This window comes from Pagrus major, chromosome 8 (genome assembly GCF_040436345.1).
Source record: "Pagrus major chromosome 8, Pma_NU_1.0".
NCBI classification, from domain to species: Eukaryota; Metazoa; Chordata; class Actinopteri; order Spariformes; family Sparidae; genus Pagrus; species Pagrus major.
In genome coordinates this window covers 29,885,631-29,902,737 of record NC_133222.1, presented here as the reverse complement: position 1 = coordinate 29,902,737, position 17,107 = coordinate 29,885,631, and the positions used below count along the sequence as shown (strand labels likewise).

Genomic DNA, 17,107 nt, shown 5'->3' with positions numbered 1-17,107 from the left:
AGAGAGAGATGGGGAGAAAGAGACCAAGAAAATGGGGAGTGAGAAGAGGACATAGCACCTGGGACAGTATTTCAGACTTATCAGACTTCAATCATTCTTATGAACTGGTTTGTGTCTGTCAACTTACTGGTTGAGGAAGGCGAAGAGGTAGCGCATGACGATGAGGACTGATCTGGGAATGGTCAGGAGGATCTTACGAATGTACAGCGCTCTCTCATACAGGTTCTCTATTCCTAGAGCAGCAAAGAGAGGGTATGATGTTAATACAGTAAAATGCAATAATATGTGAGAAAAAGACTTTGGACGGCTTCGTTTCCATCTTTTCACCTCTGCTTGCAAAGATCCATATATTTATATATACTTGTCTATCTGATGATGTTCACATATTGATTATCACCACACCACGTCCAAGTATACAAATGTAAGAGTGCACTGAAGCTGAGCCAATTACTTATCAGAATTACTGCAAGTCTCAGGAGCAAAGATTTACTAATGCAGTGGTGTGTGTGTGTGTGTGTGTGTGTGTGTGTGTGTGTGTGTGTGTGTGTGTGTGTGTGTGTGTGTGTGTGTGTGTGTGCAGTCCACAGGAAATGTCTTCACAGTGGTGGTGACCTTCACCAGTGTTTTTTCCTGCTCTAAATGAAAGTAGAATCTCTCTGAAATGATTATGTCAACTTCTCGATTCTTTTACTCTTTTTTCTGCCTTGCAAGAATTAGAACAAAGGTGTAACACATTAAAGGCACATTCAGGAAGTCAGCCAAAATTGTGGTGTGCGACTTCCCCCCTTTGATGTCATATCTGCAGAAACATGGAAAGGTTTGTTTCATGGGTGAAACTTTTTATTAATTCAAGAAATCCATATCAATTTTGCACACATGTAATTTGTCATCCGGTATTAGGGTGTAGCCCTCAGTTGCTGTCCCAAGATTAATTAGAAAAATAATGCACTGGCATTAACCCTGTTAAACACAGATGATCTTTGTAGTCTACATCTTGTTTCCATATTTTAAGCTCATGAACACACCAAAGTTATAAGAAAGACTTCCAAACTCCAGACTCGGGACCAACCGAGGAGCTGATTGCACAGTTTTTGCAGAAAGATTATCATAAATTTAAAAAATATGAAGTATTTAAAATCTGTATCAGATTGTGCTTTATCAACATGGCAGAGAATGCCAACCTTTGTATCTTTCATTACCATCTCATTTGTTCTGCTGTGGCACTTGGAGCAGCCTATTTTATTTGACTGAGCAGGGGCTCTGCTGCTGCTAAAAATAGCCCTGTCACCCTCCAGCCACTTTGTGCCATCTGGGATTTGGGCTTCTGGGATCTTTGTGATGCATTTCATTTTTCATGAATACCTAACGAGGATTCTGGGAGGCTCCTGAGCACTTCAGAAGCTACTATTTAAAGATCTACGCCAGCGTAAGCTTATACATCACCTACAAACACATGTGTGAGCACTCCCACGCAAAGCATCCCCGCTGCCAAAATGAAAGATAACAGTAGCTGCAGTGAGAAAAAAAAAACCCTCAACCGAGAGCAGTTAAATGGAAAAGTGATCTTGTAGCTGGTCTGAGCTGCTCCATATGGAATAAGCAGAGGGTTTTAATATGGAGCCTGCTGGGCATTCAGCCCACACTGCAATCACTGGCATGTTGAGCTGGGGAATGTAAACAGGGAATCCCCATCACTCATCCTGCGCAAATGTGTAACAGTACACACCCAGGAAACACACACAGACACACTTCACAACACACTTGTGAGTAGACAAAAGCCTGCGTGTAGAGTACACATGGCACACACAATCTGCACTGGGCTTTAAGGCACACGTTCTGCCCATGTGACACCGTGCATGTTCAATTGTTCAGTAACAGAGCTTAAAAGTCCCCCATGTAATGTCTAAAGATCAGAACAAGCCACACAAAGAGCTGACTGATGCGTGAACTGACAATGTGACTATTCTTATGAGGACTTCCGTAAAGATTCAGAGCTGCAGACATTTAACATTCCACCACATTGCAGCCATCATGGCCAGCTTTGTGCCACTTACAACAGATAATAATCCTTCTCAGTACTCAACTAAATACCACAGAGTAGTATCAACACAAAGTGTCAAAGAGAAGGAGGAGTAAGAGCCATTCTGCTGACGAAACACTACAGACAGTTTATTATACTGTTTCATCTGAGGACTGTATCTGCTATCTAGTATATATACTATAGTCCCAGGACAGTGCTTCAACCACAAAACTTACAATATCCAGCAAGCATTCACCTCCACGATTATCAGACATTTTCAATGTAAGCAAATAGAGAATCTGCACAGCCTAACACTGTTTTACTGACCATAACGTGCTGCAGTGCTACATGTGCAGATCTACAGCTTGTAGGTTTAAAGGTTTATGTCTTAGGTTGATTATTAAAGTTTTTACTTTATTTAATACATGTTTTTCATAGTTTCAAACTTGAGTAGAGTGACCAGTGTAAGTCCATCAAACCTGGTTTAATGTGAGAGTAATCTGAGAAATAAAACATGGTATAAGGGAGAAAAAAACACTGCAAAGTGCATAATTTTTTTTTTTAAGATGATAGCTAAAACTGTGCCCCACAAAAGCTACACACAGTTTGGCAAAATGTTTATTCATATGTGCTGTTTAGTTGATGGATGCACTTAAAAAGCATCCATCTGAGTGAGATGAATTTGCATTTTGAATGAAAAAAGAAAGTGAAGACAACAAAGATTGAACAGAAAAACACTGAGCTGTTATGCCATGATGAACTACAAAGACATGCACTCAGAATAAAACTACCTCACTGAAGATAAAATGTGTGTGTTCTTACTGATGCAGGCCAGCAGATCATTGAACCTCTCTTTGGGGAAAAGAGGGTTCTCCAGACCACGGAAGTAAAGCTTGAGAACGCCAGCCACCGAGTTGATGTCATGATTATTCTCATCATCTGTCAGAGGGTCGTTTCCTAAGACACAGATAAGTCAGCAGGTCAGTTGGACCACCTTGATTATAAAAACTGCACATGATTGAACTCAAAAAGCACAATGGCTAAACATGGTCAATATAATGTGTGATGATTAATTCCTAACATTTGGATCTGATAACAATGAAGCAATAGAGATCAATGTGATAATATGCAGTAAATACAGTTTAAGAAACATCATGTACCTCTTTCAAATGAGTTCTTGATGTCATTGACTTCCAGCTGGGATCCAGATACACGAAATATTCCTTGATGCTGGAGGCCTGAACAGAGAAAGATAAAGAAAGAGGGTAAGGAAGAAGGAGAAACACAAGGTAAAGGAATAGCACAGACACACTCAACATTGTCATAAATCCACTGAGACGGTCACAGAAAGAAACTCCCTCACTCAGCAAATAAAGCCTATTTTAGTTGGACCTCAGAGGCACATCCTCTTCGTTAAGCCCCTTCACTTTTCTAATTAAGGATAATTAATGAGGCAGGGAGTCCGCAATCAAGCTTTACTAAAGTGTCTTCCAGCTGGGATTAGGACTTAATAAGAGGAGAGGTCAAGGGTCAGGAGGAAGCGTGATTAGTCTGCCGTTTGTCTCTTTAAGATTTCTCTTGACGTCATCAGTGGAGGCTGCAAACCAAGAGATCTCACATCTAAAATGCTTAAAGTTCACATTCCTGCAGAGTGTCTTTTTCAATCTGGTTCAAAACCAAAAATTGTAACTAATCACTTGTGCCAGACTAAGCTGTGTGCCTGTTTGTCTCACGGTGTGTTTGAACAGCTCGGTGAAAAAGGCTGCGCTGCTGTAAACAGGATGGAATCTGCATTTTCCCATGACTGCAGCTTAAGTGGAACACACCGAAGCACCGACATGAAACACGATGCACACGCCCAAACAATTAGTGCCTGGAAGTCACTCAAGTGTCACTTTTAACCAAAGTCAGGAAGAGTTTTGTGAGAAGAACTAATCACAGATCATATAAAATACAGTTATCAATTTATGATTGCTAAGCTAAAGTAACTAAATGTCTCTACACATTGTGTGACAACAACCGACTCACCATACAAATTGATGTAGCGAATGCAGCTTTCAACCACGCGGGGGATAGCTTGTCCAGAGTCCTTTAAAGGCAAAATAAACAGAAACTCACAAATGTCACATCATGTATAATTTGATGTTTTGATTACATAATTAAGAGCTAGAGGCCGACAGATACTGGAATTTTGAGGACACTATCCATATCGGTAACACTTAATAATAACCATCATTAATAAATGGTACATTTATAGTTAATAGTTCATTCATAGTTTAATAGCTAACTTTAGTTAATAGTTATTTTAATGTTAAACAATGAAATGCTTTAAAAACCATTTATTAAGCATTTGTTATTGGAAAGCTGTATTTGATTCATAATAGTCTGTAAATGGTTAATAAATACTGTGTAGTTCATCTATTAACATTATCTGGATGGCTGTAATAAAGCTTTACCTGATGTTAATAAAACCTTGCTTGATAAATGGTAAATGAAACATGTCATTCTAGCAGTAAAATAACTATTAACTAAAGTGTAATAAACTATAAATTAACCACTTATGAATGATGTTTTTAATAATATCAATAATTGAGAATGTTAAAAATCTATTAAAATATATTGGGTGATCTTATTAAAATATAAAATACATTCTATGAGATAACAGTACTTTTGATCAGTAGATGGAACTGAAATTTGAATGATTTTAAACAACTATAAATAACAATTATTTATAATTAAATTAAAATGTGCAGCCTCAAATGTACACAATATATGTATAATGGCTGTTGACTGCAAACTCATAATATGTCATTGGTATAATAAATACCAATGACATGGGCCTGTTGGTGTATCGGTCGGGCTCTAACAGAAACTAACTAATGAGATACTAAAAGTATACAAACATGCACACCCAGTGTAAGTGAAGGCTGTGGGTTTACAGACAAAGTGAGAATTACCTTTATGAGACCTTACTGAGACAGACTGAGTTCCAGCTGTTTGATTTTTCATGCCCAGTCTCCTATAATAACTCACTGATTATAAAATATCATCAAAGTGTACAAAACTCAACAACAAGCATGCACAAACCTGTTGTCCAAAACATTTCAACCCTGGGCCTCCAGTGCTGCTAAATATACTTTGTGTCTTGTTATGCTGGCAATCAAGTGCACCCTGTGTTTGAATGAACTTATCTAATGAGCCACAGGAGGAGGGCAGAAGTGGTGGGATGATAGGAGCAGCAGCGTCTCCTTCAGAGAAAACACATTCCTCTCACGCAGTTCGACGTGGACGTGCACTCTTGTTCCGCGCTTGGTGCCAGCTGCTCCTGCAGCTCAGTGCTGGACAGGGACTTGGTACATGCTTGTAATGATACAGTAGATCTGTTTACAGCCCTCGGGGGTATACACATGGTCAAAACACAGCAACCATGCCAAAATCGACTATCTATCGCTGGAGTGGAGCTGTGAGGGGTTGAGGCACAGGTCTGGTGCAGCACAATTATGTAATACTATCCCTTTGGATATGTGAGACTGGGCATGACTCTTTTGTGTCACATAAATGCAATAACAATTTTGAAGCTGGAAATGGTCCATGCTGGGAAATAACAGTTGAAACTAAAGATGCAGGTTGCTGCAAGATCTTCAGTTCAGTCTGTCTCAGTCGACTCACTGAAGTCAGGTAACAAACACACATGACATGGAGTGAAAATGTTGTTACGGCAGGACAGGTAAAAGAAAAGAGCGCAGGCAAGCAGCATGGGCCCCCCCAAGATGCTTCAAGGTGTCTACCTGATGTCGAGCGTGTGAGTTCCGTCGTCCGCGGCTACAGAGAAGTCGCGAGAGCCAGAGATGGACACAGAGAGACAGAAAGAGAGAGAAAAGGCAAGACCCAGATTAGCACCACAGAAGCTGCCCACCAAAGCTTTCACCAAGAGCGCACCCTCATTCCACTCTGTAAACAACAGGAAGTGGACAGGACCAGGCAGGACTGGACACGGCCACCAGCGAGAGGCAGTGAAGAGGCCCGGAGGAGGGAGGCAGCAACACCTTATCAGTCTGGCATCCGCTCCCTGACTGCCATTTATACTGCTGTTCTTCACTGGCCTCTGCTCTCACCGTGGAGGAGGAGGAGAGAGTATCTCTGACAGAGCAGCTCAGTGATGCCAGGTCAGCAGTGAGTCAGGGGAGCTGACGGAGGGAGACAAACATTTATCCCTCCGACTGCTGCTCCTCTCCTCACGATCTATCATTGCCACCCTTTACATCTCAGACGCAGACCGACAGAGCTCACTGACTCATGAGGAAGGTTTCCAGAACCCATCTTAGCACAAATATGTTGTTGTTGTTTGTTGGTAAAAGATAAATCAAAGCTAAGATGCTTTGGGGGAACCCACCAAAATGGCCAGAAAGCCAGAGCAAGACAGAAAATAGATAGGAGGAGGAGCAATGTCAAGCAGGCAGACTGGTAATCAGTACCTTGATAAATGACTCCAAATTGCCATTAAATAACCTAACATTAAAAACAGAGCGGGGTCTAGCCCGCCGGGTGCCAGTGTGGGTTTTGTGTGCCCCGTTGGGATGTCTAGAATACAAAGAATGCATCAGAGTAAGTAAACAATGCAGTTTTCCTCACAGAGTTCATCTATTCTCCAATAACCTTCATGTCCTTCAAAAACTTGAAGGAGGCTGACTAATCTTCAAAACCTTTCGACTCTGGATGATGGAAAGGTGACTGAGGGTATTTTCAGACACTGCTGAAAACCGTGAACAAACTTTTTCTTTATAATCCTGGCTTTTATTTCACCACAGGCTATCACAGGGCAGTGAAATATCAGACCCGCTGGGAGCTTTGTATGTGTCAGCATCCACCTCATGACAGGCCCTGCGGGGGATTTGGCTCTCTTAGTTTGTGTGGATGTGTGTCTGTGACTTAATGCAGTGTGGCTTCTTGTGACCAGACGGAATGAGATTAAAAGAGTCCGGGACTTTGGTTTCTTCTGCTGCTCAATCATAGTGACAGAATTACTGTCACTGTGAGAAAGGTCTGAAGATGTTTTAAATATCTGACCATGACCACCAAAGACAAAAGATGACATATCTGAAATAAGAATAAAACTGTGTCCTTAGCCGTACCATCGCCTCAACGGGGGTCAGCTGGCGTAAAGCACTGATAGTTTACTGATGTTTTACTTGATTACAAATATTGGTGTTAATCTGCACGTCAACGTTTATTTTCATCATCAGTTAATCTGCCTTTAATTTTCTCACTTAGTCTATAAAATGTTGGAAAACAGCTTTGCAGAGCTCAAGGTGACATCATATAACAGTCCAAAACCCCAGTTGAGAGGATAGAAGTAGGGAATTTCTGGTATTCTTGCTTGAAAAATAACTTAAATGGTCGATTCTTTAATCTAAACAGTCTCTAATTTATTTTTCTTTTGTCCATCAACATATTGATTAGTATATTATTTTTTTTACTTTAAGAGTGTACACAAAGGGAAATATATGAGTTATTTCTTTTTTAATCTAACCTTTTCCCTGCAGTTCTATCAGGGCAAAATAAACTTCAACCTAGATTGTTTTGATTATATACATTATACATATATCAAAAAATTATATATAAAAGTAAAGTTAATTTTCCCTTCTTTGCTGACTGACCATTCACAGCTGATGGCTCTATAACTGTTAAATTTGCTCACGAAGAACTATAAGTATTTTTATATCATTTTTGTAAAATCAAATTTCAGTGAAATATGCCACTACACTAAAATAAGTGACAAAAAATAGTCAAGTTAAAGTAATGGGAGTATATTCACAATTATTTCCATACTTGAACATAAACAATGAAAAGTTAGACCAAAGATTCAACTGACCCATCCCTTCCTGTCTGCTCTTCTTTTGTTGTTGTTTAAAAGTGACGCTAAAACACGTCAAGTTCATGCAAATTCTCCTCCCTCTTGTTTCTTTGGCTAAACACTCCCTACTGTACCACCTCTCACTCACTTAAATAGCCTGACATATGGTAGTGTTGGGAATGAGAAGTAGAGTACCCCATAAACACGATACCAGGTTGGGCTTAGAAAACACGGTGACCGGCACATCTGCTTGGTGCTCTCCAGGGGATATTATTCCTCTGCTTTCATCGTCACAAAGGACTTCACATGAGAATTTCCTGAGGGGAACTGTGTGCTGCGACATGTCACGAACGTTTCTGCCACTGCTGAAAAGAAAGTGGACTGGATGCGCATCTCAAATATGCACAGGTCCTGAAATGTGAGCGTGTACTTTACCTTGTGGTCATGTAGTCAGCTCTGTGGCCTGCGGGCAAAGAGAGGGAAAAGAGAAGAGATGTGAGCGGAAGTTAGATGTGAGGACATGCCAGGACCTGTCTCTGAGGTCCCTGCGGTACATTTTGCATCTGCCTAGTGAAGCATTTGAAGCCTGCCATCTGTCCGCAACCGCTGGCCTCTTGAGCAGCACAAATACACACACCTATGCATGCAAACACAGACACAACTTGCACAGTGACTTCTACAGGCAACACGTTAGCTACATTACAATTACAGTACAAGCACAACATCTACCAGGCATGTAGTTGAACGATTACATCTGATGTAGGCACACAGACACACTAATCATTATAGTAACACACAGAGCTACAAGTTTGGACAGGTGGAGAGAGATTCAGAACAAAAAAGCTTCCAAATGGTTTTGGAGAAACAGGAGTAGTTTTGAATGTGTGGCCATCTGTTCCCATGAACAGGATCTGACCTGTCTGTGTGTCGGAGTGACTCATACTGTACTTCATCTCATTGACAACAATATGATTAGAGAACACGTGGGAAAAGCAGGAGGCTTTTCGCTTCCTTGTTAGCTCCATTACCCATTAAGTGGACAGTTTGAGTGAGACCACCAGGACTGCTGGGTGTAACAATGACTGACAGACACTCTCTGGGTTGATTGTAGATTAGCTGAGGCCTCGAGGAGATCCCACCAATGTAGAACAAGGCGAGAGCGTCGGTAATGACCCCCCCCTCCCGCGCTAATACAAGGCAGTCCATTAAGTTGGGAGCAAATCAATCACTAAGACGGATAATACAAATTCACAATCCCCCTTAGCTCTGGCTTGCCTGGCTAAAACCTAGATTGCCATCTAAGAGCTTTGACTAGTGGAAAAAGCAGGCAAACAATGGGAAGTTTGCCATGGAAAAGGCTGAAACTGCTCAGCAGGACTGCAGAATAAAACAAGACAAATGAATTAACAGTTATGTTGGCTGTTGGGGGACTGATTAGGGCTGAAATGTATCCTCATTTTGGTTAAAGGAAGGCGACGCACAGACTGTAACAGGAACAGTGCAAGCTATAAGGGCAGAGTATAAAAGTAAAGGGATCGTGACTCTACCTTCACCAAGTGTCCTCTTCAGCAAGTCATGTTTGGCCTGCAGTTTGGAGATGAGATTACTGCCCTCCAGAAACTCCCGGAATTTCTGTGGAGAATTGAGAGTAATTACACAGCGGCCCTGAGTGCCAGCCACAGCAGCCGCTCTTAAGACAGCAATCTACGATAAGAAAGCCAAGGGCAAAGGACGCGCTGAGAGTCTTTTTAAAGCTGTTATCAGAGCATGTCCATCTTTAGACTGGAACAGGATAGCAGTTAGCCTTACAAAATGGGAATATCAAAGATTTCAAAGGGACTTGGTGCATGTGAGTGTTAAAATTTGCATGCACAGATTAAAGCATTTTAAAGTCCAGATAAATGCTTTGAATTTTTATTCTCAGTTTTTTGCAGTAGCTATTAAACATATTATATAAATCAGACATGAGAAATCTGGCATTTTCACTTCTTTGAAAACATCTAAGTACAGACAGGCATCAAAGAGAGTCTGTAAAAGAGATTTATTTCTATTTTCATACAGAAATCTCTGAAGTCATATCCACAACCGTACGCTCATGTTAAACCACACATCTCTCCTCACCATGAAGTAGAACTGCTCCGTCTCCTGCTGGTTGGCCCTCCTCTTGGCAATGCTGGGTTTGCTGAGGTACGTCTCCGACACAGTGGACTTGACCGACTCGGTGGATCGGCTGTGGTGGAAACACTCGGACACGTCATAGTCTTCGATCGTCACCATGTCCTGGATGGTGGTCAGGGTGGCCTCTGACGTCTTTTTGATCTGGAGACACACGAGGGATGAGGGGGAAGAATTGAGGAATTAGTCAGAGCAAACACCAGCATGCTTAAAAGCTAGATGTCATCTCTTCACTATCCCCATGTTACTGTCACAGCATACTCAGCAGAATGTTTCATCACACTCCCTAAAACCCTCTCTTGCTTTCCCACGGCTCTCTAAAAAATTCAGGTGTTTCTGACAAGACCCACGTTCCTGAAAATCCACCGGCCCTTGAACATGACTCCAAGCCAAGGCAATCAATTTGCATGCACTCAGAGGGGCAAAGGGGAACAGTGTCTGCTGGAGACGGTACATTCAATCGCAGGCTTTTAGGATTCATTTCCATAACCGCCTCATCCCTGTCAACAGGAGTGCTTTTGCCGCAGCTTATAAACTTCAGGACTTGGGAGGGCAAATGAGTTTGTAATAGCTCCGTAAAAATGTGAGAGACGAAAGCAGATACAAACTGATTGTGTGGACCATAAAAAAAGAGACTTGCAGTACACAGATGTGATGAGGTATCATGGAGTTTTAAAGCCACTGTTGGGTACAACTGAGACTTTAAGAATAAAGTCTTATTAATAGAAAAAAATATGATATTATAGAAAACATAGTTGTAATTTGCATGATTGCCATGTGAGAATTAAAATTAAGCTCTGTGAAGCTTTACTTACAGTAAGCAAAGCAAAACTTTGAGCTAAATGCTAACATCAACATGCTAACAAATTCACAATAATACTGAAAATAATATTAGTAATACTAAAATTGCTAACATGCTGATGTTTAGCAAGTATAATGACCAAATCCGCCATTTTAGTGTAGTGTGTTAGTGTGCTAACATTGGCTAGTTAGTACTTAAAACAATGTACAACTGAGGCTGTATGAATACATACCGACAATATCTTGACTAAATTAAAGTTGTGACTTGATAATGGGCTTATAAGGAAAGTCAGGGGATCACCAAAGTTATTATAATTAATGAGGGAATCACATCCTAAATTTCCTGAAAATCTATCCAATATACACACTACAGTAGTATGGCCTGGCTCTAGTATATACCCAATTGAGAATTTAAATGTCCTAATTCTGAGGATTAAACATTTCTTTCATTTATTGTACATATGATTTATGATGTACGAATGTATTAAAACCAGGGTCAGTCAAGGGTCAACAAAGCCACCACTCCTACCTTATGTTTAGTCAGTGAAATTCATTACCCACTCACCCAGTTTACTTATTTACAATATAGAGCGACATAAGCTGTGGCCATTTGCAGAACAGGGACGAAAAGGAAGAGATAGAGAAAAAGATAAAGGAGACAAACAAACAGGGGGAAGAGCCTAGAGGCTGCCAAGTGTGAGCATGACTCACTGATGTAGAAAAGCTGCATGGGGAAAGAGGCCACGCTGATGTAGAAACATCAACAACCGGCTCTCAGGGAAAATTCAGCAAAATGCTCCTCTTCATTCAACAGACACACTCTGGGGTAGAGTGAAGTGCTGCGGCTATTGCAGCTTGATTGTGTGTGCTTTAAAAGGTGGGGGCACCGCAGGTCAACGGGCCCCTGAGTGAGACGCAGCTGGAATTCCTCCTAATTATTCTTAATGGCCTGGACCCCCACTTAAAGGTAGTGACCCCATTTCTTAGTTATTAAGTGAGTCTGACCTCAGTGCTAATGAAAGAACAAGGTGGATTCCTGGTGCGCACGCATAGACAACAGTGGATTAGCTTGTTGTTATTTTTTTTAAACAGCTTGACCTGTGGCCTTCAAAAAACACCTGAAAAGCAAGGTGGACTTCATCCCTTTCATGTGGTACACTGATGGATTACAGTGCTGACACACATGCTTAGGGCACGCAACGTGGATGTATTTAGAATCATCAACCCCATCATGAAGTCAAAACATACTGCAGGTTGGAGCACGGCTAATGACAGTGTGGAAAAGGAAATGAGGGTTCCACGATCATGAATCCTGATCATCATACTCTCTTGTGACAAAAGTCGGGAATGTCATTTGGTGATCAAAGGAGTAATTGTCCTCGAAGGCTGCAACTAATGATTATGTTGACGATTAATCGTTTAGTCAATAAAATGTCAAAACATTTCCCACAGCTCAAAGTGCTTTTTTGTCTAACCAACAGTCCATAAACCAAAGATTCTTCATTTACAGTCATAAATGACAAAGAAAAGCAGAAAATGCTTTCATGTCAGACAATGTCACAAATGTCTGACTGTTTTGATTGAAAAATGACTGAAATGATCAACCAATTATCTAAATGGTTGGTACCTAATGTTTTTTAGAACAACTAATCGGTTAGCAGCCCTATTTAGTAAGGAGTAAGGAAAAAAAACCTTCAGTAAACAGCGAAAATACGAAGAAATCTACACCAACACCATCACCTTAAGGTTATGCATTCTAGTTTTTTCCATGGCAGGTCCCTATAATAGGTAACCTCCTGTGACATACAGTCATGTGTTACAAGTTCTGTGTGTGTTTGCCTGGCAGCCTCATCCATGGTGGCCCCCGTGGAGGCGAGAGGCCCGGCTGTCATCGTGAAGACAGGACTCATGCATGCGAGAGAATCACTCTCCCGGTGAAAAAAAGCTGTTGAGTTTATCCATTATTCAGCAGACGAAAAGTTACCAGTGTTCACTGCTGGGCTCAATTACAATGGAGCTTTTACTGAGACACGCTGGGTATGCCCATTAGTCCCCGTAGCTGCACAACAGACCTGCAGAGAAGTCCCCGGGACTGAATTAAGTTTGTTTATTTTTAATAAAGAACCATGACTGTGGTTTTTTCTGCAGTGTTATACAGGCAGCCCCGGCAACATGAGGAGATTCAGTCTGGCTTACTTAGAGTCGGCATTTACTGAACTGAAAATAACTTCTGTTGTGTCAAAATCCAAAATGATTCCACTTATTGGTCGCACTTTAAAATCAGTGTTATTCTGCAGGGCAGCAGTATAGTGTCAGTAATCGTTATTTCGTCATCCATCATCACATCTCAAAAGGCAGACTGCTGTCCACAGCTTTCAACAGACCATGTACTAAGTGTGTAATCTGCAGATCATCCCATTATGAGTGCACACACACATTCACACACATACCCACACATACCCACACAGGCTTTGATGTGCTTCCCTGAGATTTATCTGAGGAAAAACAAACACACCCTTCAAAAGGAGATGGTATTAGATTGCCAGAGTTTAGTGTGAAACATCTTGAGAATACGAAAGAGAGCAGAGGAGGGAAATCAGCCTGCGTTAGCTCCTGTTCATATGGAGGCAAATGAGATCTAAATGGCCCGATTATTACATCTGAATGAGAGATGAACCACGTGACTGACTGAGGAGCTGAAGATGAGCAATGTCCTCGCAGAGCAGACTTTTTTAATGAAGAAAATTCAATTGTAATTTCCGCAGCGAGGAACCCAGCAGGGCGATGTTAACCCCAACCCCTCATCCAGAGTTTTCTCCTCACATCGCACCCCACCCACCACTGATGCAGAGTAAATTATTCAGCAATGTTTTCTTTCACCGTTTCACGGGAGTCAAAGAGGTTTGAGGAAACAGCTGCACTTCTATTAAGCACTGCCCTGCAGCTTTTCCTGACCGGATAAAGACAGACTCCCTTTCTTTTCTCTCTTGTACATTTGACAGTCGTGCTTGTAGGTCGTTCGCTGAGCTTTGAAAGTTCGTTTTTCAAGGATGTATCTGGCACGATGTTGTCGGGAAGAGAGGCCATCTGGTGATCCTAACACAAGGCAGCAGCGCCCTCCAATTCTGACCCACCAGGACATCCGCTTCAGCGAGGCAGGCGGAAAAGGACACGGTGCAACCATGGCTTGTCATCATACCCTCACACATACACACATATGCACACACAGGGGTGCGTGTGTATGTGCCCAGTTGCAGAAATACTGTACACACTGCAGGCAATGTGAACTGCGATAACACCAGCAGGACTTTTAGCAGTCATGATGCACATTAAACAAGACACTGGGCCTGAATGTACTGTAGGGCCGCAACTATGGTTTATTTCAATCTTTGAGCAATCTGATGATTTTTTCTATTAATAAATCATTGACACCCCAATTACGCCTGGTATTAAAATGCAATCCATATCTGGACACGTTATCCGGATATAAGGAAATGTTAATGCATGGTGTAAATGTAAAATATAAGTTGTTGTTCAAATTTAGAGAGTGAGCAAGCAAGAAAGCTGAAAGTCTAGTTACTGATTAAACATCTATTCTGTGCAATGAAAGTGCCAAAAGTCGCATTACTTAAAAGGCGATAGGGGTGGAAAATGAATGATATACAGTAAGAAATAACTGTGTGTGACTCATCTGTGCAGCGAATCTGCTATTAACAAACCATAAATTTTATCTACTCACAGAGTAGCCAACAAGCCGGTTCTGCAACAAACCAGGACAATCTGACACAATGTTTTTATATAAAAAGAAAGGAATAACTTAATGTATTACATGTGCCAAATTTACAAGATGAGAAATCATTTTGAATTCGTCACGGACATTGTTTCACAAAGTTTATAAAGTTTCCCCGTACTCATCAACCCACAACACTCCAAGAATTGTTAAGGGAGTCTAGTGGCTGATTTGCAGCTGCCTCCAATTCCTAATGGAGGACAGGTCTCTATGAGGACAATGTGAACGCAATAAAAATACCAGGTGTAAATGCAAAGGCAAGATCGGATAATTTTTTATCCAGACACAGATCCCCCTTTAAACTGATGATGTAAATTGGGCGTAAGTCTATAAAAATTCAAAAGGAACATGGTACACATATTCAATTTAGAGTGATATACTAAACACAAACATCTGGCAGGGTGGAACCAGCTCATTTTTGGCACTTTCGTTCAATTAAAAGACTAAAAGAATGATAAAAATCCACAGATTCAATTTCAGTAAATCCACCTTTTGATTAATTGACCATTATTTCAGGTCTACTAATTACAACTATCAAATATTCCTCCTAAATGCAGCTTTGCTATCCATTATGTCATTCTAATAGATGTTTTGTCAGTCACTTTCACAAAAGCGTCGACAATAAGATGAGAAAGAATCTGAAGTCACAGTGAATGCAAAGGGAGTTGAGTGACATGCTCCTGTGTTTCTGAGTCTTTGTAGCAGGATGAAAGAAAGACAGTGCACCAATGTGGAGGGAGGTAGAGAGAGAGAGGGGATCCAGACAGAAGGCAGTGAGAGCTCATTGAGAGGAAGCAGGTCAGACGTGATACAAAAGCCAGCCTGATGGACGTGATTGCACTCCGCGTTAGTCATGGTTTTTGCCTCCATTAGCTTTAGTTTTATAGAAAATGTCGAGTTACTCAAGCATGCTGCAGACAGATTAAAACAATACAGCCTGAGAGGCAGCGATGCACCTCCAATGTCAAAACAGAGAAACGACAGGACAGGTTTGTGCAAATAAAAGCGAGACAGTGAATTCTACCGGTGGGAGCAAAAAATGGAGGCTTCACAGAGAGGGTTTTGATGGCTACCTGCAGGGCATGAGAGAGGGAGAGGAAAATACAGAGTGTGCAATGTGTGTGCCTGTGTGTGGTGTGTGTACGCAACAACAGAAAACTTTGATTCTTCAGAGATCATCAGAAACTATTCCGTGTCTCACCTTGGATGACTTCTGGCTGAAGTTAACTTTCTTCAGTAGCTTTAACTGTCAGCGTCTTGCACCCAACAAATACCAGCATAACTAAATATTTCGACAAAACTGGAGCTGCAGAGAATAGTTTTGACATGTTTGACATCTCTAAAACATCCACAAATACCTGTATAATAAGTTGAATTTATTGCGTTGTTTTACCTCTTCGTTTTCGATCTTCAGAGTAGCCAGGCGAGACTGAAGCTGCTGGAACCTCAGGATGAGCTCCCCGTTCACTGGTGGCTGCACTGAGATCTGAGACACCTTGGGGGGTGAAAAAAGAGGAAATACAAAGTCAATGATGAGGGAACCTGAAATTACATCCTACTGACGGAACAACGAGGCCACGTAATTTAAACAGGACGCAGGCATCCAAATTCTTCTTCAACTGCAGAGCAAACCGCAGTGACTTTTGCCAGATGAATGCAGACAGCCACACAACAACAGCTAGTAAAAAGACATGATATCAGTGTAGGCAATGCCAGCCAAACAGTAAAACTCATAACACATGTCGAGCTACATGACTGCAGGGTGGGAATTAACACATGATTTGTCAAATTCAGTGCCCTATAAAACCTGATCCAGCATCCCAGACACACTAAAACGCTGCATTTAAGCCATTGAAAATCAGACCTCGTTAAGTCTGAGACTTGTTTTAATCAACTCCAAATTCACTTCCATGTTGTTCAGTGTCTTGGAAACAAAACGCCATAAACCCCATGATATATAAATCATATTACAAATGCACAACTACCAGAAATTTCATCATCGCTGCTACTGAATTGACTGTATGTACCTCGTCTCCCATGTGAGGCTGGAACTCAAATTTAGTCGGTGGGCAGAAGGCCGTCGGGTACATCTCCATGAACCTCTGTCGGTCACTCCGAGGGTCCAGACTGTCCACAGCATTCTCTATGATGTCAAGACCCTCATGGCGTGATGTCTCGAGGTTGTATTCGGCTGACAGGTAGGTCCGCAGGGCCCGGTTCAGACTGGCGTGGTACCCCAAATCACAGCACTGGGAGAGAGGAAAGAAGAGAAAATCTTCAGATAGAAAATCTGGCAGATGATCAATTGTAATTAAAGACATTTTTTAAAACATTACATTTATAAGCGTATAAAGGCAAAATCCATGATCATGAAAACAAAAGGGTCGCCTCGAAACCAAAATTTAAACACCAGACACAAATCTGCTATGAGAGATTCTACTGGTCTCATAATAAACAAACTAGCATG

The 17,107-nt window shown here is 41.4% G+C and overlaps 1 protein-coding gene across 6 annotated transcripts in view; it reads right to left on the bottom strand.

The window, feature by feature from the left end:
- srgap1a (SLIT-ROBO Rho GTPase activating protein 1a) overlaps window positions 1-17,107 on the bottom strand; it is an 87,471-nt gene that overhangs the window by 18,443 nt on the left and 51,921 nt on the right. For 4 of the 6 annotated variants that reach the window (XM_073471383.1, XM_073471384.1, XM_073471389.1 and 1 more), the window contains exons 7-16: window positions 16,668-16,889; window positions 16,034-16,135; window positions 9,996-10,193; window positions 9,422-9,506; window positions 8,310-8,337; window positions 6,496-6,601; window positions 4,049-4,109; window positions 3,181-3,258; window positions 2,843-2,977; window positions 128-233 (exon numbers count right to left, since the gene is read on the bottom strand). In XM_073471383.1, coding sequence (XP_073327484.1) covers window positions 128-233; window positions 2,843-2,977; window positions 3,181-3,258; window positions 4,049-4,109; window positions 6,496-6,601; window positions 8,310-8,337; window positions 9,422-9,506; window positions 9,996-10,193; window positions 16,034-16,135; window positions 16,668-16,889 — 1,121 coding nt within the window. Of the gene's footprint in view, window positions 1-127; window positions 234-2,842; window positions 2,978-3,180; window positions 3,259-4,048; window positions 4,110-5,808; window positions 5,843-6,495; window positions 6,602-8,309; window positions 8,338-9,421; window positions 9,507-9,995; window positions 10,194-16,033; window positions 16,136-16,667; window positions 16,890-17,107 lie in introns of all 6 variants that reach the window. The other 2 variants (XM_073471386.1, XM_073471387.1) reach the window with 1 other exon arrangement.